The following is a 23,276-nucleotide window of genomic DNA, read 5'->3' as shown; positions in this document are numbered from 1 at the left end:
TCGTGAAGCCATCGGTTCCCGGGATATATAAGAAGAGCAGATTAAATTCTGTTGGTGTCCATAATAAAGCCGTTGCTTGAAGAGGTAAAATATTATTAATTGTGATTATTATTATTTTACTTGCAACATAATTTAATCGTAATGTTTTGATACCCATGATATGGAATTGTTCAATATCGAAAAAATAAAAAAAATTTAAACTTTCGCTGCACCGGGTATCAATTCTTAATTGATCTGAACACGTTTTCCAACAGTGGTATCAGAGCCAGGTTGCTCAGATCAAATGATTAAATTAATCGATTGTACTAAAGTTTTGGCCTCGGGTTTTGAAACAAAAACAAAATTTTAAATTAAAATTTAATGGGCACATCGGGCAGCGAACGTCGCTGCCCAGGGCAGTGCACGGTGCTACCTGTGGGAAGCGATTTGATCGCTGTCCAAGGGGCAGCGACGGGCTGCCCAGCCCGGGCCCATATTGGGGCGCGGGCTGCCCGGGATTATCCCGGGTAGCCCGGGAAAAATAAAATTAATTTTTAATTAAAATTTTAATATTTTGGAATTTTAGTTTTTGGTCCGATCGAAAATTGTTTTTGATTGGTCCACGAGGCATCGGATCGAATTGTTCGAGTCCGAAATTTTTAAAATTGATTTTTGGATAAATTTGAATTTTTGGAAAATTTATAAATTTTATCCGTTAAATTAGATTTTATAAAATTAATTTGGTACAATTGATGATAAGATATGATCTTATGTATGTATTAGATAAAATATGATTTTATCTTTTAATTATGATGTCATTTCATGTTATCCAATGTTTTAATTATTGAATTAATTATTGGATAAAAGGATGATCGATTGCCATGACTAATGTTTTAGGTGTATGTTAGGTAATTTACATTTGGTTTTATTGTTGTTGGGTTTTATTAATGGGCTTAGTTTATAGCCCAATTTGAATTGTCATTTGTAATAAAAAGTGGGCTTGGTTTATGGCCCGTTCCCATCCCTTAAATATGTATCCCCTACTTGTCATCGAAATTTATTGTAAATTTGTTAGACTTAGTGGGAGATAAAGATTTGAAGACAATGGTGGGCCCAGCAGACGATAAAGACCGAAAAAATGTAAATGGAAGCTCAATGTAATAGGATTGCATTGCATACTTGCATATCACCTAGGATTGGACTTAGACTCGTGATTGGCAACCACGGGTCGATTAGATAATGGGATCGATCATCCTTAAATAATATATGATATTATTGATGTATGCATGTTTAGACTAAATTGTATGAATCCCGCAAGCATACATAAATTGCATGATGGCTACCTTCCATCAACGATCAATGTATGAGATGCTACCCGCGGATACGGTCCGGCTCATATTATTGGGGGGGCCCGTTCATCGGAAAGTTGTACATTGGATCGACACATGTTGTAAGTTGGGTGGAACTCCCATGGGATTGGCTCATATTATTGGGGGATCCACATGGCGACCGTCCATCACAACTTAATATTGATGGGTTATCTTGACATGTCACAATAAACGACGTCATATTATTGGGCTCTTATTGGATATGAGGTAAAAACATGGGGGTTACTTTGGAAGTAATTGGGCTCTACCTTTTGAAAATTATAGTTGGCTGATATTATTCGGGACTATGATTTGTCAATTGGACTCCATGTTCCCACTAAGGAAAGAAGTTTCCCGTTTTCACTAGAGGGTAGTGAAATCGTTAAAATAGTGGGAGTGAAATTCATAAAATTAAATTTTGCCATATTTTATGTCTTAGTAAATTAATTAAACAATCACTGATTATTGTCTGTTTCTTTTCAGTATTTCATAACAATGAATTCGCGAAATCCACTATACTCAATTCTCGAACAAAAAAAATTGACTGGCGCAAACTATACGGAATGGTTCCATAAATTAAAGATTGTTCTAAACTCGGAGAAAATTTTCTACGTGTTAGAAAAAGAATCCTCCAAAGGAAGCACCGGCTAATATAAGTCTGGAAGAATTGGCAAAACTTGATCAATGGTGGGACCATGATATCAAGGCTAAATTCTATATGCAAGCTTCAATGTCTGGTGAACTCCAGAGGAGATTTGAGGATGTCGTGAATGCTGTTGACATACACATGCACCTCAAGGAACTTTTTGGAGCTCAGTCAAGGTCGGAGAGGTATGCCACCGTCAAAGAGCTCATGACATGCCGCATGCGAGATGGGACTTCGGTCCGTGAGCATGGGGTACACATGATTGGGCTCATTAAAAAGTTGGTAACACTCGATTTGGCATTGGAGCATGAGCTAAACGCGGACTTATTACTTCTTTCACTTCCTTCGTCATTTGACGGATTTGTGGTGAACTTCAATATGAACAAGATAGAGGTCACCCTTGAAGAGATGGTCAATATGCTTGTGTCTTATGAGGCCACATTAAAGAAGGATAAACCGGTACTCTTGGTTGGCTCCTCTTCTTACTCCAAGAAGGGGCCAAGTGGAAAGGGTAAGAAACGTTATGCTCCACCCAAGAAAATTGTACCACAAAAGAAGGCCAAGACAAAAGCTTCAAACGTGAACATATCTGGAGATGTTTGCCATCACTACAAGAAACCCGGTCATTGGAAACGTAACTGCAAGGAATACCTCGAGCAGTTGCAAACTGCAAAGGGTATGTTTTACATTGAAATAAATGTTTCATTTAATACTACTTCTTGGGTATTGGATACAGGATGTGGATCTCACATTTGCAATGATTTGCAGGTGATGACAAGAAGTTGTAAGCTTAGGATAGGTGAGACCCAGCTGAGGCTCGAAAATGGTTCCAGAGTTGAAGCCAAAGTAGTGGGAGACATTTATTTAGTTTTGCAGAACAATTTTAAGTTATTTTTGAGAGATGTTTTATTTGTTCTAGATTTAGTTAAAAACATTATTTCTGTTTCTATGCTTGATAGAGATGGTTTTTATTGTAATTTTGTAAATGAGATTTGCAATATTTACAAGAATGAATGTTTGATTGGAAATGGACAACTTGAAAACGATCTATATAACTTAAAATTAAAAGTCGTTCCAATTAATTATGTTGATAAACCGGTAACAACAAATAAAAGAAAAAACAATAGTCAAAACCCGGCAAACCTTTGGCATGCTAGGCTAGGTCATGTTTCCTCAAGGAGGATGAACAAGCTAGTGGGAGAGGGCATGTTTGATATGTCTGATATTAACTCTCTACCTACTTGTGAGTCCTGCCTAAAAGGAAAAATGACTAAATCTCCTTTCAAAGGGAAGCCTGAGCATAGTCAAAATCTGTTGGATTTGATCCATATAGATGTTTGTGGACCATTTAGTATTGGTACTAAATTTGGTCACACCTACTTCATTACCTTTACTGATGATTATTCGAGGTATGGGTATTTATATTTAATGAAATATAAGTCTGAATCATTTGAAAAATTCAAAGAATTCAAGGCTGAAGTAGAAAACAAACAAGGTAGAAGTATTAAAGCACTTCGATCGGATTGAGGTGGAGAATACTTAAGTACCGAGTTTTTGAACTATCTAAAAGAGAATGGGATTCTCTCTCAGTGGACTCCTCCTATGACAACTCAGCTGAATGGTGTCTCGAAGCGTCGCAATCGAACTTTGTTGGACATGGTTCGATCTATGATGAGCTTCACTAAGCTCCCACCTTCGTTTTGGGGCTATGCGCTTGAAACGGCGGTATTGTTGTTGAATAATGTCCACACTAAAGCAGTAGATAAAACTCCATAAGAGTTATTGAATGGCAAAGCTCCTAAGTATTCGTACTTAAGGATTTGGGGATGTCCTGCTTGCGTGAAACAGACAGTGGGAGATAAGTTGGATAGTCGATCCACCTTATGTTATTTTGTAAGATATCCAAAGAATTCAATCGGATATTATTTCTATCATCCTACTGAAACAAAATTGTTTGTTTCAAGGAATGCCACCTTCATGGAGAAGGAGTTCTTATTAGATAAGAAAGGCAAGATGATGGAACTCGAAGAAATTCGAGAAGAACCCGAGATACAAAATAATGATCCTACACCTCAGGAACCATTGATTGACACGCCTATATCTAGGAGATCCGAGAGGTCTTCTAGATCTCCTATTCGATATGGTCTTCTTCTTGAAGGGGATCAAAGTGAACCCGACATTGGATGTGATCCAAGAAATTTCAAGGAAGCAATTTCTGATGCGGATTCTAATTTATGGCTTGAAGCTATGCAGTCGGAAATAGACTCGATGCATACAAACCAAGTTTGGTCTTTAGTAGATCCTCCCGATGGAATTGTTCTAATAGGGTGTAAATGGATCTACAAGAGAAAACTTGGGCCTGATGGTAAGGTACTTACCTACAAGGCACGATTGGTAGCAAAAGGTTATACTCAAAGACAAGGAGTTGACTATGATGAAACCTTTTCACCAGTCGCAATGTTCAAGTCCATAAGAATCCTTATTGCCATAGCAGCATGGTATGACTATGAGATATGGAAAATGGATGTGAAGATTGCATTTCTTAATGGAAACATTAAGGAAGAAATCTATATGATGCAGCCCGAGGGATTCACATCCATGGGAAGCGAGCATAAGGTAGCAAGCTTCAGAGATCAATTTATGGTCTCAAACAAGCATCAAGAAGTTGGAACCAGAAATTTGATGAAACGATAAAAAAACTTTGGTTTCATCAAAAACCCGGAGGAACCGTGCGTGTACAAGAAAGTAGTTAAGGATGCGGTGACGTTTTTAGTGCTTTATGTTGATGACATCCTACTAATTGGGAATGACGTAGGGATGTTGCAGTCAACAAAGATATGGTTATCAGGTAGATTCTCGATGAAGGATTTGGGTGAGGCATCCTATATTCTAGGGATACAGATCTATAGAGATAGATCTAAGAGAATGATAGGACTTACTCAAGCAACCTACATCGACACCATATTGAAAAGGTTTTCTATGGATGAGCCCAAAAGAGGACATCTACCTATGTGTCATGGAGTTTCTCTATCCAAGTCTATGTGTCCCAAGACTGACGAAAATATAGAGAAAATGACACACATACCATATGCGTTAGGCATAGGTAGTATTATGTATGGGATGATATCTACCAGACCGGATGTAGCCTTTGCTCTGAGTGTCACGAGCAGATATCAGGCCAACCCCGGTCAAATGCATTGGAAAGCCGTGAAGGATATTCTTAAGTACTTGAGAAGGACTAAGAATATGTTCATGGTTTATGAAGGAAGAGAATTGAAATTGGAAGGCTATACCCACTCTAGCTTCCAAAGCGACGTGGATGACTCGAAGTCAACCTTTGGATTTGTATTCATGCTCAATGGCGGTGCTGTCTCTTGGAAGAGTTCCAAACAAGACACCACAGCGGATTCCACCACTGAGGCAGAATACATTGCAGCATCAGCTGCTGCTAAAGAGGCCGTTTGGATGAGGAATTTCGTCCAAGAGTTAGGCGTAATTCCTGAAGCTATTGGTCCAGTTCCGGTGTACTGCGACAACACTGGTGCCGTTGCTCAGGCAAAGGAACCAAGGTCTCATCAAAGATCCAAACACGTACTGAGGAAATACCACATCATCCGGGAGATTGTGGAAAGAGGAGACATCACTGTCGAGAGAGTGGCCTCTACAGACAATATCGCTGATCCACTTACTAGGCCCTTGCCAGGACCATTGTTTGACAAACATCGCGAAGCAATGGGATTACGTAGTGTGACTAGTTGGCTTTAAGGCAAGTGGGAAATTGAAAGAGTGGGTGTCCGGTTAGCCAACTTGTGGCTAAGGGCTTTTGTGACTCTATGTATAAATAATCTTTGTTTAATATAATTTACATTCATTAATGGCATTATCTTTGTCTTTCTTCATATTGTTATATTGTGATATACTATTGTTGTTTTTATAAAGACCTTGAATATACTATAGTGTAAGTAAGATGAGATAGTGAATAAAGAGAGATCACTATTATGAAACACATCTTATAGTCACTGTATATTCTAAACAGTTCCTAGTCAATTGAGTCGTCCGCTAATAAGGATAAGGATCGCTCGAGATTGAGACTAGCATTTGTGATGCCAAGTACCATGTTTCATTGGTAATGGACATGGAGATGTTCAAATCATGCAAATGGATATTCATATGATGAATGATCGAACTACCCTATTCGGACTTTCCAAGTGGTTATCACTTATCGAGTGGATAAAGACCGCGGTTTTGGTTGTACACCATTAGTCCTTACTACTTGAAACATCATTGAGACACTATATGCTAGTACTGTACTTTGACTCGTTTACCGACTCTATTGGGGTCATCAGGTGTCGGGATTGGGTACAGTTATGACACATATAGGAGTCGATGCTTTGTTGTCAAGGATTCACCACATACTTGCGAGTGTGGATATCCTATGCGATCTGAGGAGATATTAGTGTGACGAATCTCTGGCCAGAGTACATGATGTGTTTTAGGTTATTCGGTTTTCCTAGTAACACATGCGATGTCACTATTTGATCTTCAAGATGTAATGCATAGTTATCAAATCTCGAACGACTCTCGATGCACCAATGGTTGTTGATTCGATCGGGATATTTGAATGAAGGGACCATACTGTACGCTAACCAAAATCTACTGGTTCTTGCAGGCACTATCAGTGATACCTAGGGAATCATGAGGCGATGTTGCTAGACGCTCTTACCATGATTCGTTGGGAAAGTTGGAAATTGTTGTTCCGAGTCACAAGGAGTTGTGAGCCCACGGCTAGCTGTATCCCTGAACCATTGAGGATCACACAAGTAATGGATTACTAAACCCCATTGAGATAGTTAAATTTAAAGAGTTAAATTTAATGAAAGAGAAGTTGGACTTCTTAACTAAAAGGGAGTGGAATTTCCTAAAATGACATAGGGATGAGCATTTTTGGAAATCACTGAATTCGGATTCAGAAAAATTATCTTGACTTTAAAAGGTGCAGAAATGGTTTCTGTACACATTGGTGAAATCGGTTTATCAATCGGAGTCATGATGAATTTTATATTAATTTCTATAACAACGGGCTTGGCTTGTTGGGCTTAAGTTATGGATTGTGGGCCCTAAGGAGTTAGAGTCCTAATACAATTATAACTTAATCTAGTCTAGAAATTATCTATAAATACATGTGTAGTGTTCGAAAATTGACACAATTAATTCTTGCAATTTTCGAAATCACACATATATTTTAAAGGGGAATTTTTGAAAATTCCTCTGTACCTTTAGAGAAAATTCGATCTGTGATTTTTGTGAAAAATTACATTCCGAATTAACAGATCAAATCTGTTTATTCTCTTCGATAAACATCTGATTGATTTCTAGTGCAATCAATCAGAGGGTTTCTGTTTTCTGTTCGTGGACCTTATTCCGGAGATTGATCGTGAAGCCATCGGTTCCCGGGATATACAAGAAGAGCAGATTAAATTCTGTTTGTGTCCATAATCAAGCCGTTGCTTGAAGAGGTAAAATATTATTAATTGTGATTATTATTATTTTACTTGCAACATAATTTAATCGTAAAGTTTTGATACTCATGATATGGAATTGTTCCATATCGAAAAAATAAAAAAATTTTAAACTTCCGCTGCACCGGGTATCAATTCTTAATTGATCTGAACACGTTTTCCAACACAAAAGTTGTTCCTCGACTGATCAATACGCCTATTTACAGGCTCAAATTCCAACGATCATAATTTTGAATTGTATCATATAATCTTTGAATTATTCCTGTTTCCTTGTTCATTTACCGACATTCTCTTCACCCAACATTCTCTGAGATTGCGATGTTATGTTGCAGTGGTGTCAGATTACGGAAGAACTAATTATCCATGTCAAGTCGCGATGGTAGACTAATGTAATATGTAAGGCATTTGATCGATCAGTTTACTTCCTGGGCACTTCCAATTATATTTGGTGTTTCATCAGTTTAGCGTAGTGCTTGGTTATCAATTTACTACCACTCTTCCTTCTTTCGTAATATCAGTCTAGTGCTTTTAGCATATTAGTTTTAGAACTTATCTTCACGACATCAGTTTGGTACCTTTCTTTGCGACATCAATTTGGTACTTCATGATATCAGTTTAGTTCTTTTCTTCATAACATCAGTTTAGCGATTTTCGTGTAAAATCAGTTTAGCGCTTTCTTCGCAAAACACCAAACCTTAATTTCCAACAAATACATCTCGGATTGAATCGTGCAATTACCAAAAGTTTTGATGTACACTTACAATTACACGTTATTTTTCAAATAATAAAAATATTTCAATTGCACTTTGATTAAAAAAATCTCTTCAATTTAAAAAAGTTTTGAATCTCTTCAATTTCTCCTTAAAATAACCTCTTCAATTTAAAAGATAACATTAATCAAACCGTGTGCATTTTCTTACCTAAATATTGGGAGACATTTGCTCCCATACTATTTCACGTTTTAAATGTTGTTACATTACACAACCGCTGTATAGCATTAAAACAATTGAAAACACAGCAAATTTTGTTATTTATACGATTACATTCTCAAGTTTCTTGCTTGCTTTGTTTATTTGAAGGCACGATTCGTTGTAAAACTGTCTTGAAGAAATTGCGAGTAAAAGGAAATATGGGTCCCAAGAAACGACACTTTGAAATTTATTGGTGGACACTTCTATGGGAACGAGTTGTTCACATGCCCTGCAACTCTCATCCGCCCAATTTGATCTACGCGGGTTCCCTTTGAGATATGAGAATGGGAACGATGATTTCGACTTGAATGTTGAAATACGCGAACAAGGAACATGCAGATGTAGCATCGTTGGATCCCGAACGCACGGACAGTTTCATTTTTACACAGTCGCTTTCCAACGGGGAAATGCTGGCGAAATATGAAGCAACCTAGTAACTGACCTGTTTTGGTTTTTATTCTGCAAACTGTATGATTTCGAAATAAATCTTACGACAGTTGTTTATGAGTAACTGAACTTAAGTTCGGCTATCGATTCAGGGGGTTTCTTGTGACGGATCTACATGAAGAAGCCTTGAGATCAAAGAAAGTTTCAATTGATAATTCAAATGGAGATGGCACCCAGATGCTTCAAGTTCAGGCGAGCCACAAACAGCAGCTGGAAACTAAACTCGCCATGCACCAATTGCAACAGTCGTTAGCAGGAATTCAATTCCCCCATTGCATCAGCAGAAACGAATCGAAAACAGAACTTTGATGGTCATTTCATTTATCTGCAAACAACATTCAAATGCTGTATGAAATATATGAATACTGGGATTTTCTTTTTCTTTTTTAACTTTTCCTGGTACAAAACTAGGCCTATGAGTTACAGGAACACACAACATACATCTGGAATCAATGGTAGGTAAATAATAATAACCACCTAAATGGCTCATCGTTCAAGTAATCTTTTAATAAGCTGAATACTTACACATAACAAGAATAATCAAATTTTTCGTATGAGAAATCAGTGTAAAGCAACAAAAAAAAAGTATAATCCACAGAAAAGAAAAGAATGACATTCAATACTAGTCTCCTCTTTCAACTTCAGATTCATTTCACCTACCAGCCACCGCCTTCTCAATTTTAGTCACTGGAAGCCAACCTTTATCAATACATTGGATACTTCCGTTCAATCCATCATCAAGAAAATCACCAACCCTTTTCACCTTACTCCTCGGTTGAACAGGATACTTGCCCGAAAAACAAGCATAACAGAAGTTTGGAGAGTCTTTCCCCAATAGCTTCTTCAAGCTACCAAGCGGCAAGAATGCAAGAGAATCCGCGCCTATGTACCGCCGAATCTCCTCTACACTCATCCTATTTGATATCAGCTCCTCTGCACTAGGTGTATCCACTCCATAATAACAAGAACTGATGATAGGAGGACTCGCAATCCTCATGTGAACCTCTTTTGCCCCTGCCTCTCTTATCAACCTAACGATCTTCGATGAAGTGGTTCCCCTCACAATTGAATCATCCACTACTACAACCCTTTTACCCTCCAACACCGCTTTAACAGTCGATAATTTGAGCTTCACGCCAAAGTCCCGAATCCTCTGTGATGGCTCAATAAAGGTTCTGCCAACATAATGTGATCTTATCAACCCATGCTGATATGGAACCCCTGATCTTTCAGCATAACCTAGTGCAGCCACCACACCAGAGTCGGGCACTGGGATCACCACATCACAATCCACTGGTGCCTCTGTAGCCAAAATATGACCAAAAGCTCTCCGCGATTCATATACCGATCTCCCGAAAACCACCGAGCTCGGCAGTGAAAAGTAAATGTGTTCGAAAATACACGATTTTGGTTCAGAATGAGAATTCAAGCAGAGAGAACTCACCCCTTCTTTATCTACCACGATAACTTCACCAGGATCAACTTCTCTCTCATATGTAGCTTCAATTAAATCCAAAGCACAAGTTTCGGATGCAAAAACAACTGCTCCATTACTCCTCCTGCCCATAACCAGGGGGCGAAATCCACGGGGATCACGAATAGCCACTAACTTATCCTCGGTCAAGAAGACCATCGAATAAGCTCCTTGGATCCTGTCACATGCCTCTATGATCCTCAAAAGGAACGGTCTTGCCTTTGATATTGCGATCAAATGCAAAACCACTTCAGTGTCAGAAGTCGTATTAAAAATGGATCCATTGTCTTCAAGTTCAGCTCTCAGCTCATGGTAATTAACAAGATTTCCATTGTGAGCAACCCCAACAGACCCAAATTTATAACCAGCAACAAAAGGCTGAACATTCTTAAGCATAGAAGACCCAGCCGTGGAATACCTGACGTGGCCAATGGCGTTTTCTCCCGGTAATTTATCCAACTTGGACTGGTTAAACACTTCAGATACGAGTCCAACCCCCGTAACAGACTGAAAAACGCCGTCTTTCACGGACACAATCCCTGCTCCCTCCTGCCCGCGGTGCTGCAGAGCATGGAGCGCCAGGTAACAGAGGCGGGAGGATTCCGGGTCGCCGTAAATTCCAACCACGCCACACTCTTCGCGCATCTTATCATCATCATCGTCGTCAAGAATATACTGATCGGCACGTGGGTTTTGGTCTTTTGGCTCGGTTGAGAAAAAATCCGAGATGGGATTTTTAGCGAGCGTCATATGGTTGGGTTTCCGAAGGTTTTTCGGGAGGCTGGCCAAGGTGATGGGGATAAGGCGGGTAGCGGAGGAATTAGGGTACGCGTAGGATTTGCCGATAGCGGTGGAGTTGGTGGCCGCGGCCGCGGTCGCGGCGGACATAGCCATATGAAGTGAATGGCCGAAGGAGCAGAGGAAGTAACTACGTGGGCTTTGAATAGCCAAAAGTGGCGGTCTAGGTTTACGAACGAACTTTTATATTGTATGAAAGGAACCCAGAGCCAGTTGGTGGACCCTACCTACTCTTTTTGAAATATTCTACTTTTTCAGTTGATGAGACATATAAAACTATGGTAACAGATGAGATCATACTTGTAAGTTGTAATTCCGTTGGTTTGTATATTTGTTAATTCGCGAAAAATAATGTTAGATTCCACTCTTTCGTTCTTTTGCAAATAAAAAATAAAACAACTCTTGTAACACATTCTTACAGGTTAATTTTATCTAGTGCTGGAAAAATTTATCAAAATCCCGACTTTTTCCGAATCTCATCTCATTTTTGTCCCGAAAAAATCCCGACCCAACGTTTTCGCGACCCAAATTGTTGGGAATTTTTCTGTCCCAATTAATATCGGGAAGAGGGATCGGAAATAAATCATCTTTCCAGAAGGGATTCTCGACCAGACCCGAAATAATTTTTTAAATAAATTTTATTAACATATTGGGTTATATGTTTATTGGGTTTCATCTCATACATACAAAGATTAATTGTTGACTTATTTCACATAATTATGTATTGTTGAAATGATTGAAAATTAGAATCGCGAAATAATATTTTTATTTATATATATATATTTTTTAAAACAATTATTAATAATTTGATTAATTCATATTTATAATTATTTAATTATAAAAAATATATAATAAGAAATGAAAATTGTCCATCATCTATTTTACATAATTTAATAGTTAACACGTATTTTGAATGTAATTTGTACCCGAACATTTTATCAATAATAATTATTTGGTGCACATTTGATTTCTTTTTTGACAAAAATGTGAAAATACAAGATTTTCATAATTTAATCACAAAATTTGCTGTTAATTTAGGTTGTACATGAAAATATTTCGTGAATAATTTGCTTGATTTTAGTTCTTGCGTACAATATTTTGAGTTTTATAATCATCAAATTTAATAATAAACATATATAATGATCTTGGTATACACTAATATGTTTCTAGTTGAAAATATGGTTCTTATAAGTTTTTAGATAGTTTTTTTAAAAAAAAAAATAGTAACAAATTTTTTTAATTTTCTGAAAAAATCTTGATATATTATCTTTAATATTTCAATATTATATGTTTCTAATTGAACATTTTTTTTCTTTAGAGAAATAAAATTCTAAATAGTATTTTTTTTTAAAAAAAATAAAAAATATTTTGGAAAAAATTTTGAACATAAAAAAATTAACGGGATATTCTTCCCCTACCCGACGGGATCCCGAATATTCTGGTCTCAACAAGTATCGGATACGAGATCGAGAGAAAAAATAACTTTTCGATTCTCATCCGGACGGGAATTGGGTAGATGAGTTACGAGACGGGTCCCTACTCGATTTCACCCTTAATTTTATCACATATAATCATATATGTCTTATTTGATCTGACCAATTAAAAAAATATTACCTGTCGTCTTGTTTTTACAAATATGAATCTAGGCTATTGTCTCACATTAAAACTATTCAATTTGAGAATATACAAAAAATTGAAAAAAAAACACAAACCTTTGTTATTTCTGTGCACCAACGGGGACTTGGCTTTTCTCCAAGTACGTGACTCACGAAAAACACAAAGATTTCACTTTACATTCCATCATACAACCATTGGTTGGGATATATTCAAAAAGTACAATTGGTGTTATGCACATAAAGACGAGGAATCTTGTGGAATCCCATTAGCGCACTTCTCCTTTTTGCCATGATAAAGAGTTGTCAGTCCTTTGGGGCCATGTGAATTGGCTGAGGAACACATGGACGTAAGAAGATATATCCTCAAGCTCGGTTTTGTTCATGTGGTTTTGTTTATGTCATCCGCAAGGTAGTACTTTGCGGGTGACGTGTAATTGCATGATTGGTCAAAATTAGTGAGTCTCATGTGGGGCCCACTAATTTTGATCAGTCATAATCCGCCACGCTATCCCCAGGGCACTACCTTGGGATAGCATCGAACTAACCCTCAAGCTCATTTCATTAGCAACAATTTGGCCCACAATCACGCAAGAATTTGTGGGATGACATAATTGAATGACTAGTACTTTGATTGATCGGAGTTTGGCTTTTTTTAAAAAAAAAATTAATTAATATAAAATTATATATATATATATATATGTATGTATACCAATTTTTAAAAGTTCATGAAACTACTGCAGTCCGGGACACTCTATCCCCGATTTAGCAGGGGTTCTGCCATGGTTCGGCCACCATGACAGAGCTCTTGCTTAATCCGAGACAGAATGTCCCGGATTCAAACAATTTATTTATTTATTTTTCCCAATAAATTGGTTCCTTAATTGTGTCAATTAGTTAATTCACTAAATATAAGAACATTTAAGGATATCATAATCAAAAAATTAAAAATTGTGTGTATTTAATAAAAATAATATTTAAGAAAAAAATCCGGTCACAAATATTTAATTAACAAATCAAAAAATTTAAAGAATTTTATATTAAAATAATTACCATGAAGTGAAAGCCATACCATTTAATTAATTGATCTTATGTTTCATAAATTAAACAATTGACTAAATTTTTAAAATAATTACAATTAGTTTTATTCATTACACTATTGTTGCGTGATTTTTTCTCGCAAGCATACGGTGTTAAGTTTTAATATAAGAATTAAGTCCATGTCGATTCCATAGAGAAAAAATCAAATGATATTATATTAAATATTTATAACTAATAAAATTTCAATCATATTTAGAGCTACTATGATAGTTTGGATTTAATTAACTAACAATTTCAGCAAATAAATTTAATCAACGATGAGTTTGCAAAACAAAAAATCAATGAGAAATAAATTCTAGAGGTTCAACTTCATTTGACTATCCATCAAGATTAATTCCTATTGATTTCTTAATTGTAAATTTTTCTTAGCCAAGAATCTAATTATTTTCTACTCCCTTAGCTTTATCAAGTGAACACTACAACAAATATGCTAATTAATCATACTAAAAAGACAACGAATTTATACAAATATTGTTGACTTTTGGCTTTTGACAACAGTTTGTATTAAAATCGTGGTGGATGTTTGTTTTTTAAATTTAAGACAACAGTTTTACAAAAACTATGGTAATTGGTGTTCTATGGCAACGGTTTTTATTAACTGTTGTTTATGAGCGCTTTTTTTTTTTTTTTTTTTAAAAAAAAGGCAACGGATATTTTAAACCGTTGTCGTTGTGTGTGGTTTTTTGGACCAATAGACAACGAATTTTTAAAACCGTTGTGTATTGGTTTTTTATTTTAAAAAAGACAACCATAATTAAAACATATTCATAATCCGTTGTGTAATGTTTTCCCTTAAAATAAAATTTCCTAACATTTTCAACTTTTATCGCAAAGAAGAAAGAGATAGCTTCTCGGAAAATCTCTATCGCTCCTGTCGGCGTGCCCTAGCTCCTAATCGATCGATCGATCATGCTTCTCCCTTTGCGTAGATCTTCAGTTAGCTTCCGTAGATCTCTATTGCTCCTGCCGGCGTGCCCTAATCGATCCAAGAATGATTCCGGAATCTTGAACTAGTTAGCTGCCGTAGATATTACTCCCCAAAATCCAAGCGTGTGTCCATTTCGAAGACCCGATTTTCCTAACTCCATTGATCGTCGTAAGTTTTCTTCGCTCTATTTATTGTGTGTGTCAATGTGTGTGTGTGTCGGTTCTTGGGCTGATTGTATTTCGCCTTTTGTTCTGTTTTTTGTTGGCAAATTAATTGTCATATTTTCATTGTTTTTAGGTTGTCATTCGAACTTGGAAGTCTAAAGTGTTTGATCTTTTTTTAGCTGGATCTGAGTGTTTACTCCAGTGATTATTCAAACAAATAAGACGCAATCGCCTAGTTCCTGTGAATGACTGTGCCGAACCTTAGGTTGTGTCCATTCCTGGTAGCTAGAAATGTTCACCTCATGATAAGACATTGAGAAGATATTTATCGAGTGCTTATTTCAGCTGCAAAAATTTGATTTCGCACTAGTTGCTCTTCGCATATTTTCTGGTGTAATTGTCCAGAATGAATGCTTCTTGTAATGATATATGCTTTATCTAAGAGTCTTCGACATGAACGTGGACTTCTATTCTGTGTAATTCATCTTATGCTATCCATGATCTCTGTCATTTTGATTTTCATGATCTAGAAATCTTTATATCTTGCTTGTTTTCATGTTTGCAGCTTATAGATTTATCAGAGACGAAGTGGTGGGATCGAGGTTGATGGCTCATCATCTTTGAAACAAACCGAGGATGCGTGAAGAGGAAGACTACATGTATGTTCTATTGTTCTAATTGTCCTACCGCATCATTGAGACTGTCCAAAATTGTAATTTTGTTCATCGTCTTGACTTTGTTTACTGTAAACTTTTTACGAGGATATGTGATCGAAATAATTCAAAGCAGTGTATTTTCTTTTTGTTAAACTGAGTTTTGGGAGTTCCTTTGTGTTATATAAGATGCAGCCAGAGATTCTGGTTTCAAAGATCTCCTATACCTGGAGTTGGTTTTACCTGAAGGAACAGAGAAATCACTATAAGATTATTACTTCAAGCAGTTGTATAAAAGGTTTTTATTTCATTTCTATTTGATTATGAGTTGCATGATACAAAAGATATATTATCTATTGACATTGTCACTGGGATCATTAGCATCTAAATTGTCCTACAAAAATTGTGATGACCCGAGTTCTAATCTCTCATTTAATCAAACAATCATAATTAATAGTCAAGGAATCAAAGACTAAACAAAGTAAATTTTTTTTTTTTTTTAAAGAATTGAGCACCTTGCTCGATCGGTGAAAAGCTACCGATCGAGCGAGCCTACAGCTCAAACTCTCGGGTTGAACAAAATGTGGCCTCGCTCAATCTGCAACAATTCACCGATCGAGCGAGCCACAATCTTCGAGTTTTCTGTCCCTGCAATAATGGCCTCGCTCGATCCGTGATAATTCACCGATCGAGCGAGAGCAATTTCCAGAAAAAGAACAGAAGAACTTTTGCTGTCAAAAACGAGTTTCTTCATGAATTTTTCATCCAATATCAACTCATACAAAACCTATTCAAATGTCATAAGCCAACATGCATTCTCACATGATAAAGTGGATAAAATTGAATCATAATAAATCCTTAAAATCAACTCCAAATAGGCTCACATAACAACATGGAATAGTGTATACAACAACAAGTCCAATTCTAAGAACTTATTTACATTATCACAAGTCTTGTATACAATATTAAAACATCAAACTCATAGCCAATATGTCTTGGTACAAATAGCTATAACATGTTCACGTATTTGGACTCAACACTATCATTGACAGCACAAGTAGTAGTCCACTTTTAATAGTAGTAGTCCACTTTTACCTTTCAAATGTGATGTGTATGATGTCTTCAAACTTGTCAAAATCTGTACAAGACAACCACCAAACCTATCTCAAAATCTGCTCAATTTTCAACCCAAACTTCAAGGCAAAACGCTGCCAACCTCGTTCTTTCTTCTATCGGTTTTGGAGGCGATGTTCTCAAGCTCGATGTGTCCTGTTTATATACTGAAAACAGAGCATACAACCAAGGAATCATCAGCTAATAACCCAACAACATCTTAGTCCAAGAAACTGTTGGAGAACGGCGATCAGATCAATCAGAATTGATACCCGGTGCAGCGGAAGTTTAAAAATTTTATATGGAACGATTCCATAATTGGTATCAAAACTTTACGATTAAATTGTGTGTGTAAAAATTAAATAACAATTATAAATTTTTACCTCCAATCTCGAATCGAGCTTATGGAAACCAACAGATTACTCTGCTCTTGTTGTATCTCTCAGGAACTGATGGACGAACTGTTCTTCAATCAGGTCCACGAACAGAGATTTAATCCCTCTTATAGATTGCACTAGAAAATCTATCAGAAGTTTCTACGAAGAGAATTAACGAATTTGATCCGTTAAACCAGACTGCAATTCAAAATTTACAGGCTGGATTTTCCCGAGTAGAGGGGAGGGGGGCGGCCACTTTTAGAGAGAAAAACTAGGGTTTTCGAAAATTGTGAGCCTCTGTTATGTAATTTCAGTACTGCAATAACTTATTTATAATGTGGGCTGCTAACATCTTAGGGCCCATTAGTCATAAGTTCAAGCCTGACAAGCAAAGCCCGCATGTTCAGAAATTAATATAAAATTCATCGTGACTCAGATTGATAAACCAATTTCACCAATGCAAAGCCCGCATGTTCAGAAATTAATATAAAATTCATCGTGACTCAGATTGATAAACAAATTTCACCAATGTTCACAGAAACCATTTTTGCATCTTTTAGAGTCAAGATAAATTTTCTGAATCCGAGTTCAGTGATTTCCAAAAATGCCCATCCCTATGTCATTTTAGGAAATCTTACTCCTCAACTCTTAAATAAGAAGTCTCACTTCTTTGTTCATTAAATTTAACTCTTTAAATTTAACTATCTCAACGGGGATTAAAAATCCATTACTCTGTGTGACCCTCAATGGTTCAGGGATACAGCTAGCCGTGGGCTCACAACTCCTTGTGACTCGGAACAACAATTTCCGACTTGCCCATCGAATCATGGTAAGAGCGCCTAGCAACATTGCCCCATGATTCCCTAGGTATCACTGATAGTGCCTACATGAACCAATAGATTTTGGTTAGCGTACAGTACGGTCCCTTCATCCAAATATCCCGATCGAATCAACAACCATTGGTAAATCGAGAGTCGTTCGAGATTCGATAACTATGCAATGCATCTTGAAGATCAAATAGTGACATCGCATGTGCTACTAAGAAACCATTTCTTAAAACACATCATGTACTCTGGCCAGAGATTCGTCACACTAATATCTCCTCAGATTGCATAGGATATCCACACTCGCAAGTATGTGGTGAATCCTTGACAACAAAGCATCGACTCCTATATGTGTTGTAACTTTACCCAATCCCGACACCTGATGACCCCAATAGAGTCGGTAAACGAGTCAAAGCACAGTACTAGCATATAGAGTCTCAATGATGTTTCAAGTAGTAAGGACTAATGGTGTACAACAAAAACCGCGGACTTTATCCACTCGATAAGTGATAACCACTTGGAAAGTCCGGATAGGGTAGTTCGATCATTCATCGTATGAATATCCATTTGCATGCTTTGAACATCTCTATGTTCCATACCAATGAAACGTGGTACTCGGCATCGCAAATGCTAGTCTCAATCTCGAGCGATCCTTATCCTTATTAACAGACGGCTCAATCGACTAGGAACTGTTTAGAATATACAGTGACTATAAGATGTGTTTCATGATAGTCATCCCCATGTACTACCACATCTTACATACACTATAGTATATTCAAGGTCTTTATCAAAACAACAATAGTATATCACAATATAACAATATGAAGAAAGATAAAGTCATTGCCATTAATAAAAGTGTAAATTATATTAAACAAAAGATTATTTATACAAAGAGTCATCAAAGCCCTTAGCCACAAGTTGGCTCACCGGGCACCCACTCTTTCAATCTCCCACTTGCCCTAAAGCCAACTAGTCATACTACGTAGACCCATTGCTTCGCGATGTTTGTCAAATAATGGTCCTGGCAAGGGCTTAGTAAGTGGATCAGCGATATTGTCTGCAGAGGCCACTCTCTCGACAGTGATGTCTCCTCTTTCCACAATCTTCCGGATGATGTGGTATTTCCTCAGTACGTGTTTGGATCTTTGATGAGACCTTGGTTCCTTTGCCTGAGCAACGTCACCCGTGTTGTCACAGTACACCGGGACTGGACCAACAACTTCCGGAATAACGCCCAACTCTTGGACGAAATTCCTCATCCAAACGGCCTCTTTAGCAGCAGCTGATGCCGCAATGTATTCTGCCTCAGTGGTGGAATCCGCTGTGGTGTCCTGCTTGGAACTCTTCCAAGAGACAGCACCGCCATTGAGCATGAACACAAATCCAGAGGTTGACTTCGAGTCATCCACGTCACTTTGGAAGCTAGAGTCGGTATAGCCTTCCAATTTTAGTTCTCTTCCTCCATATACCATGAACATATTCTTAGTCCTTCGTAAGTACTTAAGAATGTCCTTCACGACTTTCCAATGCATTTGACCGGGATTAGCTTGATATCTGCTCGTGACACTCAGAGCAAATGCTACATCCGGTCTGGTAGATATCATCTCATACATGATACTACCTATGGCTGACGCATATGGTACATGTGTCATTTTCTCTATCTCTTCATCAGTCTTGGTACACATAGACTTGGATAGAGAAACTCCATGACACATGGGTAGATGTCCTCTCTTGAACATATCCATTGAAAACCTTTTCAATATGGTTTCGATGTAAGTTGATTGAGTGAGTCCTATCATTCTCTTAGATCTATCTCTATAGATCTGTATCCCTAGAATATAGGATTCCTCACCCAAATCCTTCATCGAGAATCTACCTGATAACCATATCTTTGTTGACTGCAACATCCCTACATCATTCCCAATGAGTAGGATGTCATCAACATAAAGTACTAAGAATGTCACAGCATCCTTAACTACTTTTTTGTACACGCACGGTTCCTCCGGGTTCTTGATGAAACCAAAATCCTTTATTGTTTCATCAAATTTCTGGTTCCAACTTCTTGATGCTTGTTTGAGACCATAGATCGATCTCTGAAGCTTGCATACCTTATGCTCGCTTCCCATGGATGTGTATCCCTCAGGCTGCGTCATATAGATCTTTTCCTTAATGTTTCCATTAAGAAAAGCAGTCTTCACATCCATTTGCCATATCTCATAGTCATACCAAGCAGCTATGGCAATAAGGATTCTTATGGACTTGAACATTGCAACTGGTGAAAAGGTTTCATCATAGTCAACTCCTTGTCTTTGAGTATAACCTTTCGCCACCAATCGCGCCTTGTAGGTCAATACCTTACCATCAGGCCCAAGCTTTCTCTTGTAGATCCATTTACACCCTATTGGAACAATTCCATCGGGAGGATCTACTAAAGACCAAACTTGGTTTGTATGCATCGAATCTATTTCCGACTGCATAGCTTCAAGCCATAAATTTGAATCCGCATCAAAAATTGCTTCCTTGAAGTTTCTTGGATCACATCCAACGTCGGGTTCATCTTGATCCCCTTCAAGAAGAAGACCATATCGAATAGGAGGTCTAGAAGTCCTCTCGGATCTTCTAGGTATAGGCGTGTTCATCAATGGTTCCTGAGGTGTAGGATCATTATTTTGTATTTTGGGTTCTTCTCGAATTTCTTCGAGTTTCATCATCTCGCCTTTCTTATCCAATAAGAACTCCTTCTCCAAGAAGGTGGCATTCCTTAAAACAAACACCTTTGTTTCAGCAGGATGATAGAAATAATATCCGATTGAATTCTTCGGATACCCTACAAAATAACATAAGGTGGATCGACTATTCAACTTATCTCCCACTGTCTGCTTCACGTAAGCAGGACATCCCCAAATCCTCAAGTACGAATACTTAGGAGCTTTGCCATTCCATAACTCGTACGGTGTTTTGTCCACTGCTTTGGTGTGGACGTTGTTCAACAACAATACCGCCGTTTCAAGCGCATAGCCCCAAAACGAAAGTGGAAGCTCAGTGAAGCTCATCATGGATCGAACCATGTCCAACAAAGTTCGATTACGACGCTCCGATACACCATTTAGCTGAGGTGTCATAGGAGGAGTCCACTGAGAGAGAATCCCATTCTCTTTCAGATAGTCCAAAAACTCGGTACTTAAGTATTCTCCACCTCGATCCGATCGAAGTGCTTTAATACTTTTACCTAGCTTGTTTTCTACTTCAGCCTTGAATTCTTTGAACCTTTCAAATGCTTCAGACTTATATTTCATTAAATATAAATACTCATACCTTGAATAATCATCAGTAAAGGTAATGAAGTAGGTGTGGCCAAATTGAGTACCAATTCTAAATGGACCACAAACGTCTGTATGGATCAAATCCAACAGATTTTGACTACGCTCAGGTTTTCCCTTAAAAGGAGATTTAGTCATTTTTCCTTTCAGGCAGGACTCACAAGTAGGTAGAGAGTTAATATCAGACATATCAAACATGCCCTCTCCCACTAGCTTGTTCATCCTCCTTGAGGAAATATGACCTAGCCTAGCATGCCAAAGGTTTGCCGGGTTTTGACTATCGATTTTCCTTTTGTTTGTTGTTACCGGTTTATCAACATAATTTATTGGAACGTCTTTTAATTTTAAGTTATGTAGATCATTTTCAAGTTGTCCATTTCCAATCAAACATTCATTCTTGTAAATATTGCAAATCCCATTCACAAAATTGCAAGAATAACCATCTCTATCAAGCATAGAAACAGAAATAATGTTTTTAATCAAATCTGGAACAAATAAAACATCTCTCAAAAGTAACTTAAAATCGTTCTGCAAAATTAAATAAACATCTCCCACAGCTTTAGCTTCAACTCTAGAACCATTTCCGAGCCTCAGCTGGGTCTCACCCATTCTAAGCTTGCGACTTCTTGTCATCACCTGCAAATCATTGCAAATGTGAGATCCACATCCGGTATCCAATACCCAAGAAGTAGTATTAAGTGAAACATTTATTTCAATATAGAACATACCCTTCGCAGTTCGCAACTGCTCTAGATATTCCTTGCAGTTACGTTTCCAATGACCGGGCTTCTTGCAGTAATGTCAAACATCCTTGGACTTTTCCATGTTTAAAGCCTTTGTCTTGTACTTCTTCTCGGGTTCGGTTTTCTTGGGTGGGGCAGAACGTTTCTTACCCTTTGTACTTGGCCCCTTCTTAGCAGAAGAAGAGGAGCCCACCAAGAAAGCCGATTTATCCTTCTTTAAAGTGGATTCATATGTTACAAGCATATTGACCATCTCTTCAAGGGAGACCTCTATCTTGTTCATATTGAAATTTACCACAAATCCGTCAAACGAAGAAGGAAGAGAGAGAAGTAATAAGTCCACATTGAGTTCATGCTCCAACACCAAATCAAGCTTTACCAACTTCTGTATGAGCCAAATCACTCTTACCCCATGATCACGGACCGAAGTCCCTTCACGCATGCGACACGTCATTAGCTCTTTTACAGTAGCGAACCTTTCAGCTCTCGATTGAGCCCCAAAAAGTTCCTTGAGTTGTACGTGAATGCCAGCAGCATTCACGGTGTCCTCAAATCGCCTCTGGAGTTCATCAGACATCGAGGCTTGCATATAGCATTTGGCCTTGATATCATGGTCCCACCATGTATCAAGTTTGGCCAACTCTTTCGGACTTACATCAGCTGGTGCTTCCTTCGGAGGAGATTTTTCTAACACGTAGAGCATCTTCTCCGAAGTCAAGACAATCTTCAACTTACGGAACCATTCCGTATAGTTTGCGCCAGTCAGTTTATTTTGTTCGAGGATAGAGAATAGTGGATTGCGCTGATTCATCTTTATGAAATACTGAAAAGAAACAGATAATTATCAGTGATTGTTTAATTAATTTACTAAGACATAAAATAGGCAAATTTTATTTTATGAATCTCACTCCCACTATCACTACCCTCTAGTGAAAACGGGAAACTGTTTTTCTTAGTGGGAACATGGAGTTCAATTGACAAACTATGGTCCCGAATAATATCAGCCAACCATAATTTTCAAAAGGTAGAGCCCAATTGCTTCCAAAACAACCTCCACGTTTTTACCTCATGTCCAATAAGGGCCCAATAATATGACGCCGTTTATTGTGACATGTCAAGATGACCCATCAATATTAAGTTGTGATGGACGGTCGCCATGTGGATCCCCCAATAATATGAGCCGATCCCATGGGAGTTCCACCCAACTTACAACATGTGTCGATCCAATGTACAGCTTTC

The 23,276-nt window shown here is 37.6% G+C and overlaps 1 protein-coding gene across 1 annotated transcript; it reads right to left on the bottom strand.

Moving 5' to 3' along the window:
• Window positions 1-8,663: 8,663 nt before the first annotated feature.
• LOC140865021 (amidophosphoribosyltransferase, chloroplastic-like) lies at window positions 8,664-11,339 on the bottom strand. The gene is made up of 2 exons (XM_073269503.1): window positions 9,590-11,339; window positions 8,664-9,254 (listed from the first exon to the last, which is right to left on the bottom strand). The coding sequence occupies exons 1-2, from the start codon at window positions 11,295-11,297 to the stop codon at window positions 9,247-9,249; spliced, it is 1,716 nt and encodes a 571-aa protein (XP_073125604.1). The 5' UTR covers window positions 11,298-11,339; the 3' UTR covers window positions 8,664-9,246.
• Between the last annotated feature and the right edge of the window lie 11,937 nt (window positions 11,340-23,276).

The sequence above is a fragment of the Henckelia pumila genome, chromosome 4, assembly GCF_033568475.1.
Source record: "Henckelia pumila isolate YLH828 chromosome 4, ASM3356847v2, whole genome shotgun sequence".
NCBI lineage: Eukaryota > Viridiplantae > Streptophyta > Magnoliopsida > Lamiales > Gesneriaceae > Henckelia > Henckelia pumila.
This window is presented reverse-complemented; position numbering and strand designations above follow the sequence as displayed.